This window comes from Aulostomus chinensis, chromosome 14 (genome assembly GCF_037954235.1).
Source record: "Aulostomus chinensis isolate RoL2024-O1b breed Wild chromosome 14, RoL_Achi_v1.0, whole genome shotgun sequence".
Classification (NCBI taxonomy): domain Eukaryota; kingdom Metazoa; phylum Chordata; class Actinopteri; order Syngnathiformes; family Aulostomidae; genus Aulostomus; species Aulostomus chinensis.
This window is the reverse complement of record NC_141333.1, coordinates 8,990,392-9,004,879: the sequence shown is the minus strand read 5'-3', so window position 1 is coordinate 9,004,879 and position 14,488 is coordinate 8,990,392. Positions and strand designations below refer to the sequence as shown.

At 41.8% G+C, this 14,488-nt stretch overlaps 3 protein-coding genes across 6 annotated transcripts in view; all 3 read left to right on the top strand.

Moving 5' to 3' along the window:
• The first annotated feature begins 69 nt into the window (after nt 1–69).
• pex11g (peroxisomal biogenesis factor 11 gamma) lies at nt 70–2,656 on the top strand. The gene is made up of 5 exons (XM_086225376.1): nt 70–263; nt 614–811; nt 1,039–1,217; nt 1,354–1,425; nt 1,531–2,656. Exons 1-5 carry the CDS (start codon nt 201–203, stop codon nt 1,742–1,744), a joined length of 726 nt encoding a protein of 241 aa, XP_086081502.1. The 5' UTR covers nt 70–200; the 3' UTR covers nt 1,745–2,656.
• A 297-nt stretch (nt 2,657–2,953) lies between these two features.
• LOC147249655 (amyloid-beta A4 precursor protein-binding family A member 3) lies at nt 2,954–10,823 on the top strand. The gene is made up of 11 exons (XM_086223485.1): nt 2,954–3,236; nt 4,083–5,025; nt 5,223–5,253; nt 5,345–5,490; nt 5,941–6,027; nt 6,630–6,818; nt 7,393–7,572; nt 8,171–8,383; nt 9,191–9,310; nt 9,439–9,579; nt 9,707–10,823. Exons 2-11 carry the CDS (start codon nt 4,096–4,098, stop codon nt 9,776–9,778), a joined length of 2,109 nt encoding a protein of 702 aa, XP_086079611.1. The 5' UTR covers nt 2,954–3,236; nt 4,083–4,095; the 3' UTR covers nt 9,779–10,823.
• A 127-nt stretch (nt 10,824–10,950) lies between these two features.
• abca7 (ATP-binding cassette, sub-family A (ABC1), member 7) overlaps nt 10,951–14,488 on the top strand; it is a 27,449-nt gene continuing 23,911 nt past the window's right edge. For all 4 annotated transcript variants that reach the window (XM_086225192.1, XM_086225193.1, XM_086225191.1 and 1 more), the window contains exons 1-5: nt 10,951–11,158; nt 12,514–12,612; nt 12,810–12,903; nt 13,570–13,711; nt 14,285–14,409. In XM_086225192.1, coding sequence (XP_086081318.1) covers nt 12,547–12,612; nt 12,810–12,903; nt 13,570–13,711; nt 14,285–14,409 — 427 coding nt within the window. In that variant the 5' untranslated portion in view covers nt 10,951–11,158; nt 12,514–12,546. The remainder of the gene's footprint in view (nt 11,159–12,513; nt 12,613–12,809; nt 12,904–13,569; nt 13,712–14,284; nt 14,410–14,488) is intronic.

The following is a 14,488-nucleotide window of genomic DNA, read 5'->3' as shown; positions in this document are numbered from 1 at the left end:
AAATTTGCAACTGAGGAAGAAACGATAGCAGACCGGAAGGCTCGGTGATCGACTGCATTTGTCTATGTGATGTTTCCTGTCCAAAGTCCAGCGAAGGATCGCAGCAGCAGCGATGGACAGAACAGAACCCCGAGGATGTGCGGCTTCTTAAACCAGAGTGTATTTATTCAGAATAGCGAGTGTGTTTGTGTGTTTTCGACATGCAGCAGTCGGTGGAGTCTCTCGTCCGCGTGCTGGAGTCCTACAGAGGAAGAGATAAAGTTGTGAGTAAGATGAGGACTGTAAACAAACCCCCCATTATGCGTTAGAATTATAGAATTTTCACTCATTGCAATTCGTTGCACTGTAATTTTTGTCCTCCTTCTCCTCGAAATCAATACCAACTTCACATCTCCAGTTGGACAAATCTGCACGGATGTCAAACAAATTTTGGGTTGCCAGATTGGGGAAGAATTCAGTAACTTGTCACTCTAATATCAAGTCAAGTCAATTACGAATTACTGTGGCTCACAAGTGTCAATGACCAAATATCTCTAGCAGAAGTTGTGATCACCCAGAGCTGATTTTCACTTTATTTCCTTTTCTTCTGCCTCGTCTCTGTTGGTCCTTCCAGATCCGGACGGTCTGTTACGGCTCCCAGCTGGTCGGAGGAGTTCTGTCCCAGAAGGAGGAAACAGACGCGTCGTTCTACAGGCTCGGGAGAAGTCTGCTGCTCTTATCTGCTCAGCTGAGCCACTGCAGGACGGTGCTGCGGCTGTTCGATGACCTGTCCATGCTGGCTTATTCCCGCAGTTATGGATTTGGAGCCGGGGTAGGCCTCATCACTCCTCACTTTCACACGGGATATCCAGTACCGGAAGAACAAAATAACTGCTAATTTACATTTCTTTGAATGAAAACCATTTTCTCTCCATTACAGCAAGAGATAATAACTTATTAAGGATGAGCATGCTTGAAACACAGAGACTCCCTGAACATGCCCGCACCATCTTCACAGCTCTACAACATTTTAATAAACACGTTTAATGTCGTCCAAAGGAGGAGGACGGAGCCGTGCGCTGGATATCGGTGCTGAACAACGTTGCCGACCAGCTCTACTACCCCTGTGAGCACATTGCTTGGGCTGCTGATGCTGAGCTCATTAAAGTCAAGTCTGATAAGTGGTGGTTGTTCAGCACGGTGCTGTGGGGAACCTCGCTGCTGCTGGGAATCTTCAGGTGAGCTCCTCTCTCCACCTGTTCAGCTTCCTCAGCACACCTGAAAGTGGAGCTCTTTTAAACCACGGAAACTCACCAAGTCTCTGGTTTGTGTTACTCCACCACACCACTGTGACGTAAATCTTGGGTTCTTCAGGTCGTTCCGAGTTCTCCTGCTGCTGAAGAAGAAGCTGAAGAGATGTGAGAGGGACGACGATGGCAGCAGCAGGTTTGTCCTGTTTTCTCTCATCTGTTAGCAGGCTAGAAGGCTTTTTAGACCATTTCTATTCTTACTTTTAAAATCATCTCCTAATTAGCTTTTTTTATGCTACAGTCTCTCTCAGCTCCGCACGCAGATGCAGGTGGAGGTGCTGTCTGTTGTTGGCAGTATGGCAGACCTCAGTAACGCCATTCACTGGATGCCACACGGCTTCCTGTGGGCAGGACGATTCCCCTCCTGGCTGGTGGGGTTGATGGGCACCATCTCATCTCTGATTGGTTTGATACAGATGAGCGCTGGTGACAGCGACCAGTCTGGCAGTGCTTAGTCAGCCCCTCACTGCGACGGACGATTTGATCAGCAGTGCCTGAATGACGGGGTGGAAAATACAGAGCTGAAGATGTAGAACTGATCCCGCTAGTTCAGGATTCTAGCTAGAAAATGTACAAAAGGCACATAGGATCTAAACTGTCTGTTCTTTTAGCTAAAAAGAAAAAAGCACATGAAGATCAATGTATTTATTTTGTGGCCTTTCGACGAAGTGGTCAAATGTCTGATTCTGCTGGACTGTTTTACATTTATTGAGAAAACTGTCCATTATCAGACAGCTATGAGTAGGTGATGAGAATTCGTATCAGGATGTCTTTCATGTAGTCCTCATATTTCTCAGCCAACTGTTCCATCAACACAATCAAAGAAATTTGATTTTTTTTTTTTTTAGAAATTACGTTTTATTACACACAAATTAGAGTGAACATTAGAATGAAGTTCAGATGACATCGTGTTATCTGTTTTGTATCAGGCAGATAAAATCTTCCACTCTCTATTATATTCATCCAACAAAATCTCCTAATCTTTATGTGGAATGATGCCTCTTGTCCAAATCGTACATGCTGTTTGTCTGTTTGAAAATATGCAAAATTTTTCCAAGACGAAATGTGTCAAACGTTAACAGTGTGTTTAATTTCAGATTAGAGCACATATGATGTTGTGCTTGTTTGCTGTTATATGATGGACAAGTAGTTTAAATAAATAATATGGTGATGTTGTTATAAGTTAAAGCTGTAAGGTGATTCCAAGACAAATCAAGACTTTGTTGAAGATAAACTTTAAACGATTGTCACTTGTTTTTTTTTTTCTGTCTCACAGTGATTCATATGCACTTAAGACTGTAGCAGAACCAGTACATCTTGATGAAGCTGCTTGAGCACTGACAAATTGTGAAAACAATGAACTTTTACACAGAAATCTCTTGTTTGAGTTGTTTTTCGGTGTTCGACTAAGCATGACTGGAAAGCTCGTCAATGACGTAGAACATTGAGGTGATGTTGCATTCACGAATTGCTGGAGTATCTCGAGCTCAAAATAAAAAACCTCTTAAAGAGATTTTTTTTTTAATTTCCCACGTAGGAGACCCATAAAGCCACATTTTTTTCAAAAAAAATTACCTTTCTTTTAAATTAATACATGTTTGACCCTTTTTTGTGTAGTTTTCTAATACTAAGCCCAATGTCTTTTTGATTAGAACAATTACCGGAACATTTGAACGCAGCACAAGTACAGACAGCGAATAAGTAAAGAAGACGGGGACTCGACAAAAAGAGGGGAAAATGTCGAGAAAACGCCGTACTATTTCTAGTTCCTCTGCCAAATAATCTTTAATAGTCAAGTTTAATGGCGCCGCTGCTAGTATGACGAATATGTTAAAGGCCAACGTTTGGCTAAGGCTCAAATCCCAAACCGAGTCAATTTATATGTCGTGGCACTCACAGAGGTATCTTTGTGGGCACAAAGAGAGTCAAAAAGTCCCAAAATACCAGGTAAGAACGTCAGTAATATTCGTGTTTCCACTCACACGAATAACGCATGTTGTTATTAAGCGGATGTAGTTTTGCTGTTTCTCACGATTAACTTTCTAGTTAGCTTTAAGCTACCTTGAATGTGGTTTGAGGTGCTACCGTTGTTTGGATAAGCTGCCAGCCTCCCAATTTTGCAGTCTTCCAGTCGAGATATATTAAGCGCAGTTTTTGTTTTTTTACATTTCATCTTTCAAAACATTTTACATCATGCTTGTTAGCTGCTATCACAACAGGTTTGTTTACAGATTTTTATCCATTGCTATGCCGAAGTCACCAGAACATTTCCTCTTTGTACGATAAGTGGTGTGTAATTTTTCGAACGCGTCCTCCCCATTCACTAGAAATAGTTGAATCGTTATATTGCATGATTTCAGGATGTAGTTTTGCATGATTTCGGACGTAGTTTTGCATGATTTCGGACGTAGTTTTGCATGATTTCGGATGTAGTTTTGCATGATTTCGGATGTAGTTTTGCATGCTTCTCTTCGAGCAACAGTCGCAGTCTTGTCCTTTTGGAGATGAAGCCTCTTCATTTTATGTTGTCAGTGGACTCTGAGCTCCAGGCTTGTCTTTCCATATCTTGATGGCCATGGGTCATGTATTTGTTCAGAAGTTACTTGTTTCAGCTGTTTCCACCAGCACAGCAGGACAGGGTCTTTGGTTATATGGGCTGTTTATTGCTCAGTATCACTGCTTTGGTACTTGTTGGTTCATATTGAGATAATTAGTTGACCTAAATGTCCTCTTCAATGATAAGATACTGCACTGTGATTTGAACCAAGGATCGTCCTCGTCTCTCTCTGGTAGGCTCTCTTACAAAATGGACTTGGACTTCAGCTCTGCTGATCAGTCAGCTTCTCCACCCTCAGACGCCCAGTGCTCTGCCTCTGTCGATGGACCGTCTGGGGATGTTGAGCTGAACAGTCATTGGATATCAGCTTCACAGGTGGAGGACCTGGATTCATTCAACCCGATTGAACCTCCTCCATTAGACTGGAAGTCAGACTCCTCCAGTGAAGAGGGCTCAGCTGACAATGTAGATGACCACAGCTTCCCTCTGTCTGCTGAAGATCTGGGCAAGGAGAGTTCAGCTGAGCCGGTGCTAAATGATTCCATGGCTCTTCTTGACATTAACCAGCAGGAGCATGAGGAAAAAAGCACAAACCCGACCCAGGAAGTGCAGGAAGAGCATGAAGCTGAAGAGGACGGTGACGGGGTTGAAGACTTGGAGGGAAGTAGGGAACACCAGGAGGAAATGAATGCTTCTGAAGAGGAAGTTGCTAACAGGAGATCAGGGGATGAAGACCACAGCCGCATTCACACTCTGCTCAGCCAGCTTCAGATGATGGGCGAAGAACCTCATCCAAGGGACAAGTCACCACCGTGCTTTAGCCAGCATCTTGAGGCATGCTCTTCCTCCCTGTTAGCAGACGACAGCACTGAGACCACCGGCTTGTTGTTCTCTGAAAGCCACCAGCGAGACATGCTGGGACTGTTGCAGTGTACAGAGATCAGTTCTCCACCTCATCCCACCTGCCTGCCTCACAGAGGGGAGGTGGACGCTGTAGTTTCTGTTTCCTACAACCAGGAGGATGCCCAGAGGTTCTGGGGTCATTATGGGAACGGTCAACAGCAAAGGCACAGAGACGACTCGGTCACATCGCTGCCCGATGATGAGTATCCTGAGCCGGTGTGGATGAAGCTGGGAGAGGAGCCTCCAACGGAAGAAGCTGCTGCAGAGACTGAGCAGGTAGGCTGAAGTGCTGCCACTGTCATGCCTTTGTTTATTCTCTACCAAAGGCTGCATTCCTTGTGTAACTGTGTAAGTTTCAACTGAATGAAGTTGACTAAATGAACTGATAGAGTATTTTTATCACCCCTCTGTTGATGTACTGTACATTTGATCTATAAGCCACCTTGACTATCCATTCATTTATGTTTTTGCAGGCTGCTGATGACCAACCTTCATATAAAGATGGTAAACCATTTCAGATCTCAGAAAACCAATTCACTTGACAGTTTGCAGTGACAAATACAGAGATTTGATATTTCAATGAATTGCTTTTTAGTGCCTGGTCCGTGTGACCCTGAAGACCTGTTAGACGGAGTGATTTTTGGTGCCAAGTACCTGGGCTCCACCCAGATCAAATCAGAGAGGAACCCTTCGACTAACGCCCGTATGACTCAGGCTCAGGAGGCTGTGGACCGGATAAAGGTAAATCCACTAAGAGCTACGCTAAATTGTGGATACCTTGTTTCACGGATACAGGACACCGCATCACATGGCTTTGGCTTTGATGTACCATGTAAATAAAGTATTGGGTTGTCGTGCTATGTAGGTGTAGACTCTTAAAAAAAAAACCATAATGTAATCATGGAGTACTCCCTCTATTATGACACAGCTCATCATACACATCCATATGAACGACTAACCTGAAATGTCAGATGGTTTCACGTAGAGAGTGTTTGGAAAACGACAGACTCTTGGTAGCTGGTTGCTAGCCTCATCTTCAGTCACCTAAACCACACCCCCTATTCCTCCTCAGGATGTCCGAACATTTGAAGCCTTACGAGATGATCTCTCTCGTAATCTCACCAAACCTACTTTTTCATGAGGCGAATTGATGGCTGGCCCTGTACTGATGTTAGTTTGTGATCATTTCAGGCTCCAGAAGGTGAATCCCAGCCAATGACGGAGGTTGATCTGTTCATCTCCACTCAGCGTATCAAAGTACTTTCTGCTGACAGACAGGTACGTTTTCTAGCTGCTCAGAAACTTCATTAAAAAACACTTCCCAACATGTCTATCACAGGATTACTTCACTTCCTGTCCAGCACTTCCCTGGCAGCTGTCATTTCTTTGACGTTGCCCTTAAATGTCTCACCAGAGGTTATAAAAAGGTCTCCTCAGGCACAGACAACCAAACGGAGTCAAAAAACAAAAACTAAAGGCAGGGCATTGCTCGTGGTAATGCATGACAAATCTTGTCTTGTAGTTTCAAGTTCCTGCAAGTTGAAGTGAAAGCCAGAAAGCCAGACCATCCTCCTTTCTTTTGAATACAGTTATCTAGGGCTGGGTATTGGCAAGGACCTCACAATACGTATCATGCTGCATGGATCTCAACGCGTGTTTTTTTTTTTGTTCACTATATGGAGCAATACTCTATATAATTTACTGAAAATTTCAAAACAGAGCAAAAAATATTACTTGCAGTGCACCACCTGGGTAGTCTAACGGATTTATTGTAATTTGATGTCAATTGCAACAGCTGTATCATGAAAAAAAAAAAGTTTCTGTATTGATTTTATTCCACATCCTATAATTAACCCCCCTTGTGCCTGGTTTCCCCTCAGGAGGCCATGATGGATCACGCTTTGCAGATGATCTCTTACATCGCAGACATCGGGGACATTGTTGTCCTGATGGCACGCAGGAAACGTAAAGGCCAAGACGGAGCTTCGCCCTCTAATTCGTCACCCTCCTCATCCTCCGGGTCCCAGAAGAAGTGCTTAATGATCTGCCACGTCTTCTCCTCTGAAGATGTGAGTGAGTCCATTATTGGATGTTTAGTCCAGGTGATGGAGGAAGGTTTAGATCTCAAATGTGATGTTTGTTTGGATGCTGTGACTTCTGTTGTGCATTTGGAAGTCTTAAGCCTTCAGAATTGAAATCCCATATTCTTCAAAGAGAGGGACTATATTAAAGGGTCTCCTGCTCCACAACAGGTCTGCCTCGGATTACATTTTTAGTTTTCTGTCGGGGAACAACTTCAGCTTCGGCCTGACCTGGTTTCTCTCCTCTAGACGGCCAGTGAGTTCTCCTGAATGTAAAAATGCTCTGGCTGTCGTCCCAGTTTCCCAGAATTGGCAGAACTGAAAGGAGGCGGAAGAGTTTCTTTTGGAAGCTAATTAGCTGCGGGATACTGAAGGCCATGAGTCCTCTGCCTCTGTTTCTGGTTTTTCCCAACGGAACTCATTTTGTTTTTCCTGATATTTCCGTTTCAGGCTGTGCCATGTTTTGAAAAACTCTTTATTTGCCTTCGCTTGTTCATTAGAGAGAGTAAAAGTTTGTTGTTAGTCAAAGAATATTTGTTGCATCCTTTTTGTCTTTGTGCAGGCACAGATCATAGCTCAGGCCATCGGCCAGGCTTTCGGGGTGGCTTACCAGCAGTTCCTTCTGGCCAACGGCATCAAAGCCAGCGATCTTAGGCCTGGTGAATACAGTGACTACTTGGAGAGTCAGGAGCTCTACAATGGAGATCTGGCACACTTCTCGGACTCTCAGAACCTCCGAGACGTAAGCAGAGTGATTATGAGATGTAGTTTAAAGTTTTTCAGTCATCTACGTTTCTTTCTTTTCTTTTTTCTTTTTTTAGTTGCACAAGTTGGTCTTGAGGTAGAAGATTTAACCTGAGAGAGAATTATAACAATAATCAATTTGCAAAAATATGACTGGTTTATGACATTGAATTCCTTTCTGGAGCTGAGGCTCTCTGGTGTTGACCTCGCTGCACGGTACCTTTAAGCCTAAGGGGGTTTCGGTCTTGCTGTGCTGTACATTCTCTGCTACATGACCTGCTCTGTGCACACACAGCTTTTTTTCTCAGTAGGTTTACTTCTATGACCCATTTTCTTGAAAAAAATGACCTCTTAGATACTTTGGAAGAATCGCTTCGCAACAAAATCCTCTTCCGTAATATCTGAGGCAAACATTTGGTGTGAGTCTCTACTCAGAGACCAATTGATCACAGCATGTCACAGCTTCATGGCACCTCCTGAAATATGAGCTCAAATAAGAATTCTCATTAAATGTGAAAACAAAAATCTTTTGTAAGCTTTTCCTTCTCTCAAAATCACTGATTGATCAAATCATTTTTCTTGTTTCTGGGCTTCAGGTGATCATCACCAAGGCTCCTGGGGAGATCTTGGGGCTGGCAGTGGTTGAGTCTGGCTGGGGCTCCATCCTGCCCACTGTGATGGTGGCCAACCTCCTTCACGGAGGCCCCGCTGAGCGCTCCGGTGAGCTCAGCATCGGTGACCGTATCATGTCAGTCAACAGCACCAGCCTGGTGGGTCTACCCATCACCACCTGCCAGAACATCATCCGGGTAAGAAGCGAAGAAGGGGGGACTACCGATCAATTTTTGTGATGATATTAAGATAACAAACAATCAGAGAAAGGCAATTATTATATTGTAAGCGTTGAATAATTCTTTGAGGGCTCTGTTAAACTAGCTAAAATTAGCCTGGTCTTAACTGCTGTTGTACTGTCCTCTGGTTGCACTAGATGGCACTGTTTCCCCACAGAAGGAGAGTGAAACAATTGCGTTGACAGTGTACTGTTCGTGTGTTTGTTTTTCAGAGACAATGTCTGCTGCTCAGGTTCAATGTCTAAACATTTTCTTTTGAAACATTTAAAGTTGACCTTGACCTTGACTTTGAGGACAACACCATGAAACCTGAAAATTATTATTAATTGGAACATTTAACCACTGCCAAGGATCTTTGAATACCTGAAGCTGGACTGGTCGTGTTTCATGTCGTTTGTGAGGCTTCGCCAGAGCTCTTAACTGTGACTGTTTAATCCCATGTTTGTTACTGATTTTTGAGATAAATTTTATAATTTGGTGGTTCAGAGCATCACGTAAAGTATTAACAAGCAGCAGTACAAAAGGCAGATTTAAGTGAAGAAATTAAGTGCTCTGAGCCTGAAATTTTCACTGCGCAGTGCTTCACCTGTTAATGGAAAGAGTCGGGATCCCTGTTTGTCACCCTGTGACATCACGAAACAACCGCATCACATATAGAAAAAAAGAATTAATTAAGAGGTAACGATAAGATGCAGTATTTTACACTGTAATTCCAGTCAACAAACCCTTTTAAAACCTTCACTTGCATATTTTTTTGTTTCTCAGGACTTGAAAAGCCAAAAGTATGTGAAACTCAGTATTGTTCACTGCCCTCCGGTTACCATGGCGATAATCAGGAGACCAGATCCCAAGTTTCAGCTGGGCTTTAGTGTGGAGGACGGCATCGTAAGTCAATATTATGATCCTCCAGTCCTGAACTCAGTCAGGTTTCTTCACCATGTTCACCAGTTCCAGGTTCTTCTGATGTCCAGAGTTTTATTACATCCTTTGGTTTTCAACTCGTCCTGCTGCAGATCTGCAGTCTGATGCGAGGCGGTATAGCAGAGAGAGGAGGCATCAGAGTCGGACACCGCATCATCGAAATTAACGGACAAAGTGTTGTTGCAACGCCGCATGAAAAGATCATCCAGATCCTGACGAATGCAGTCGGAGAGGTGAGTCACCTCATACACGCTTCGATTAGACTTTTGTACCAAGATAGAAAAGACTGTTTTGCTTCTTACCTTCTTGAATTGAATCACAGCGTCACAGCTTTATCACCACTAATGGTTTTTTTCACAGATTCACTTGAAGACCATGCCAGCCTCGACTTATCGTCTCTTAACAGGCCAAGAGCAGCCGGTGTTCCTTTGAGTTGTCACTGCTGTGTACAGGACAAAATACTTGCTCAGTGTTCAAGCTGTGTGAACTTCTGCCAAACTCTGAAAATATTATGCAAGTGATTGTGCAGCATATCGTCAGCTGTTGTCACACCACTAAATACTACAGACTAGACCTTCTCTGTGTTTTTAAGATGTAAAGTACTTTGGAATATTGTAAAAACAGACTTTTAAAGTGATATGGATAGATGATAACTCTCCATTTGTATTTATCAGATATTTAATAATGCAAACTGTAGGTAAAATGCAATAATGGAAAAAAAAAATTGACCTCTTTCATTTACATGGACACTGTATTTCAAAATGGTTTTTGGGTCTTCCAGTGTGCAGCCGGTGTGCCTGACCTGAACGTGCTCACAGGCGAGACCTGATTTAATTAGTGATGGACTCCCGGTCCGTCATGTACGTGCGCGTATCAGGTGTCAGCTTCATGCTTCAAAGAGGACTGCGGCTAATTTATACTGCTCTGTCCTGACTGTGCCTGACAGAAAGTAGACATGCACATTTATAAGTAACTGCATTGTTTGATAGAGAGATGTATATTTTTAAGAATTTGCTGTTTTGGAAGCTCATTAAATGGATATGTAAGCTATCATTTGATGTTATTTATTGAGAAAGTGGTCACTGAATGCAGCTAATGTTGCTTTTTGTGGTTTTTAGTTTTATAGAGAATTTAATATTTTAGATACCAGTCATACGGCCAGAATTGCAGCTTAGTTTGAGCTTTTGTGTATTTCAAACAAAGGCAGACTTGTATGCCATCATTTCAATGTATATGCAATTAAAAACCCTTATTAAATTGATAATATAAGAGTAATAATATCATCATTGCACATATATCATGATTTACAACTGCATTTTGATGATTTGAAGCGTTCGTGATTTTGCCGATATTCCAGCTGGTATATAAACTATGAATGCTGTGAGCTGAATAAATTCTGAAATTAAAAAAATAGATTTTTTTTTTTATACTTAAATGGTTTCTGGAAGTATTGAGGAAAAACTGTTGGGGAGAGGAATAAAGTTTATCATAAAAAACCCGCTAATAATGACATTCATTTCAATGGATAAAACTGTTAAGTGAGACCCTGTCATGGACAATGTTACGCTGTTCTGTCTTCTGGCCAATCAGCTGTCTGAAATTACCAAAATATTGACGTCGACAAATCGTTTTCTTCACCGTCTACTGTGGCCACGCCCCTTTAGTATATTAACCAATGAGTGCAGTTAATGGGCGGGACTTTAATACCTCCGGTCTGCGGTAACAAACACCGGGGAAATGGAGGGTCAATGACAAGCAGCCAGCGTTTGTGTCCTTATCTGTGAATGACTTTATCGCCAGTCAGCCAGAAAGGTAACTATAAAAGTTTTACAGTTTTTCGAACCTTTGAAGGTGTCTTTACTGTGTTTGTTTCATCGGTGAAGGCCTGCGCACCTGCTAAGAGCATCAACGTGCAGCATGCTAGTAACAGGAAGCTGCATAGTTAAGTATCTGTATACTCACTGTAGTTCAGTTAATGAAATAAACTGGCAATTATAGAAATGGCCTCACATTTATCCCACCATAGATTTTAAAGTATTTTTTTCTAATTATTAATTTTGCTTTGACAAGTAATGAGCCCAAAGATTGCTTTTTAACCCTGTGATATCAGTTATTTACTACAACGCAAGAAATAACTCTAAAGGCGCATCAGAGAGCAGAAGTGATTAAGTTTCAGGTAATCTGTTGGGATCAAGAGGATTTCAGGACGCAGTAAGGGATTGTCAGACTTGAGCAGATCACGCTGGACACACTCAAGACAACAAAGTAGTGTCCTGCTCAGTTTCTCACTACTGACGAGTGTGTCAGGAGCAGAAAACAAATCACTGTGTTCTGATTTCATGTCATCTAATTGCTGCGCTAAAGTCCGATTATCTTGGTTACCATTAAAAACTAGTGGTGCAACAGGATGAGTTTTTTTTATTGGTGTTTAATAGGCCAAAATTTTAAAAGTGGCTTGGCAAATAACTCCTATTGATATTAGAGATGCACAATGATTTCAGCAAGTCATTGTGTTGACACATATTCTTCAGTTTTATTTATGAATGTATTGGTGTGATGGCTGATAGATAGATAGATAGATAGATAGATATTGCCTTTTCTTAATTAACCAGCTTTTCCAAATCTTTGGGAAATATGGACAAAGACAACATTTATGTGTTTCTTAGCATATACAAACTTCAATATCATATAAACTTGTATTTATATGGATAATATCAGTATCAGTAGGTAAATATATTCATATACACATATACATACATACATACACACGCATATATTCTTTACAAGGCAAAATCAGAAAAAGTTCATTAGGATATATAAAAGATGACATTTATTTTTATACGACAAATTCTTGAAAGGGAAACGTGAGATTCATTTGTGTCTTTGTTCACCATTTAGTCAAGGCAGCAGTTGCCTGTTATATCAGCAGAAATTGGCATGTTTGCTGATTCCAGTCATTAATTTTTAATCCATGATCAGACACATAGCCATAAACCAAAAGTAGTTCCATTGATATGTCTGCATCATTTCTGAAGATCGAGATGCATTTTCTGGCTTGTTTTTTTTAAAATATTAGCGAGCGACAGCAAACAGGGGACACTCATATGTGATAAACTGTGGACATCAACAACAAGTTGGCTATTTTTCTCTGTTGTATATTTTTGCAGTGTGCCATCATGGTCAGGTAGCTGCTGAGAGCGATGGGGGTTTTCCGGCAGCTCGTTCTCCTGCTCTGGAAGAACATCACATACCGCAGGAGAAACAAGGTGTCAACGTGTTTACATCTCAGAAAGCAACAGGACGAAATATCAGTTTGATATTTATACAAGTTAACGGAAGAAATTGACCACAACAATCACCACAGTCTGATATTTCATGCAGAAATCATAAATATTGGTGTCAGAGGCAGTCTTTTGGATAATTGATACACCCTGAAAGACTCCTGTGTTCTCCTCTCCTGTAGATCCAGCTGATCATCGAGCTCCTCTGGCCGCTCTTCCTCTTTGTCATCCTCATTTCCGTTCGTCATTCACATCGTCCTTACAAACAGAGCCAATGTGAGTGATATTATGTCATCAAATCACCTGGAAAAGACTTGAGAATGGCTTCGTGCAACACAGTTAAAGAGGATTAGCTTACTTATAATTCTTGTGACACAAACAAACACACACACACAGTTGCTCTTGATCTGTTTAGATGTTATGCGTTAGCACAAGGTGACACAGTAGCATTCTAGTGTAAAATGTTAAAATAAACCCTGACAATGAGGCACACAACACAATAGAGAATCTTATATTTTTTGTGATGTGATCGAAGTCATCTTATTTTTGCAGTTAAACTTTCCAGCTGTAATAAAATGAGACAAAACAAAACACACAATGCTGTAGGTCTTCTACTGTAATTATTAATTGATAATACGAGGGGTTCACATTTCCTGGACATGTTCATGAACTTCGAAATTTGTAAAACACAACTGCAATTGTTTTGCTCGTGTGAAAAAGACAGCAAAAGACAATTTGACAGCCTGCAGCTTTGTTTCTTGTGTCTTTTTGTTTTCGTCAGCTCAGGACTGCATGTAAAGACTGCAGTATCATTTAATCACAGCTGCACCAACAAAAACAACAACATTGTTTTCTTAAATTGGATTCAGGTCACAGTAGTTTCATTACGTCACATGCAAGGCTTTTCTTCTGCTTCTAAACCTTTTATGCTTGCTTTTTTAGGTCACTTTCCAAACAAAGCCTTACCTTCGGCCGGTACCTTGCCGTGGATTCAAGGCATTATCTGCAACATCAACAATCCCTGCTTCCACAGCCCAACACCGGGCGAGACTCCAGGCCAAGTTGGCAACTTTGACAACTCCATGTAGGTAGACGGGAAGTAAAACGTGGGCGGCCCTGTGGTGTGTCTGGAGTAGTGCAGATAAACAGACACACCACAGGATCTTCTGAAAATGTTAAGTTAATTCATTAAGGATTATTATTTAAGGATTCACTGTTTGTTTTTAGATCACAATGCTATAACCGGTTAGCGACACTGCTGTGTGGTGTTTGCCTTTATTGCGTGTGTGTGTCTCAATCAACAATCCTTATTGCTGTCCTCAACACAGTTTTCAAGTTTTTCAAAGCATACCTTGAATTACAGGTGAATTATCTTGGTTTCAGTTCATGTCAGTCTGGTTTGAAACAACGAAAACCTAGAAATGATGACTTTTTAATGTGGTTAGGTTGCATGGCTGTTGCATCACAGGCAGACAGAATTGACGTTTAGTTTTTAGGGAAGTTTAAACTGACTCATCTGTTTTCAGAGCCTGATATATAAACGGTTTGTCATGTAGAAGGTAAATTGGATGAACGTCATCAGTTGTGTTCTCAGATGAGAAAAACCTCTTGCGATGCAGTATTTGAAAACGTAACTGCTCTCTTTCTTCTTCTCTAGACTCTCTCGTCTCTTTGTAGACGCCCAGACTCTCCTGGCCTACAGTGGATACCAGAGCTTCTCTGGCTTCCAGGACCTGACGGAGAGTGTCCGGAAGCTGGGAGAGAGACCTGGAGCCTGGCCAAGTACTCTACCACTGATACATTACACTCAGAGTTTCCACAGCAGCATCTTTTTGAGCTGTTGTTGCTAATTGTTTCTTGA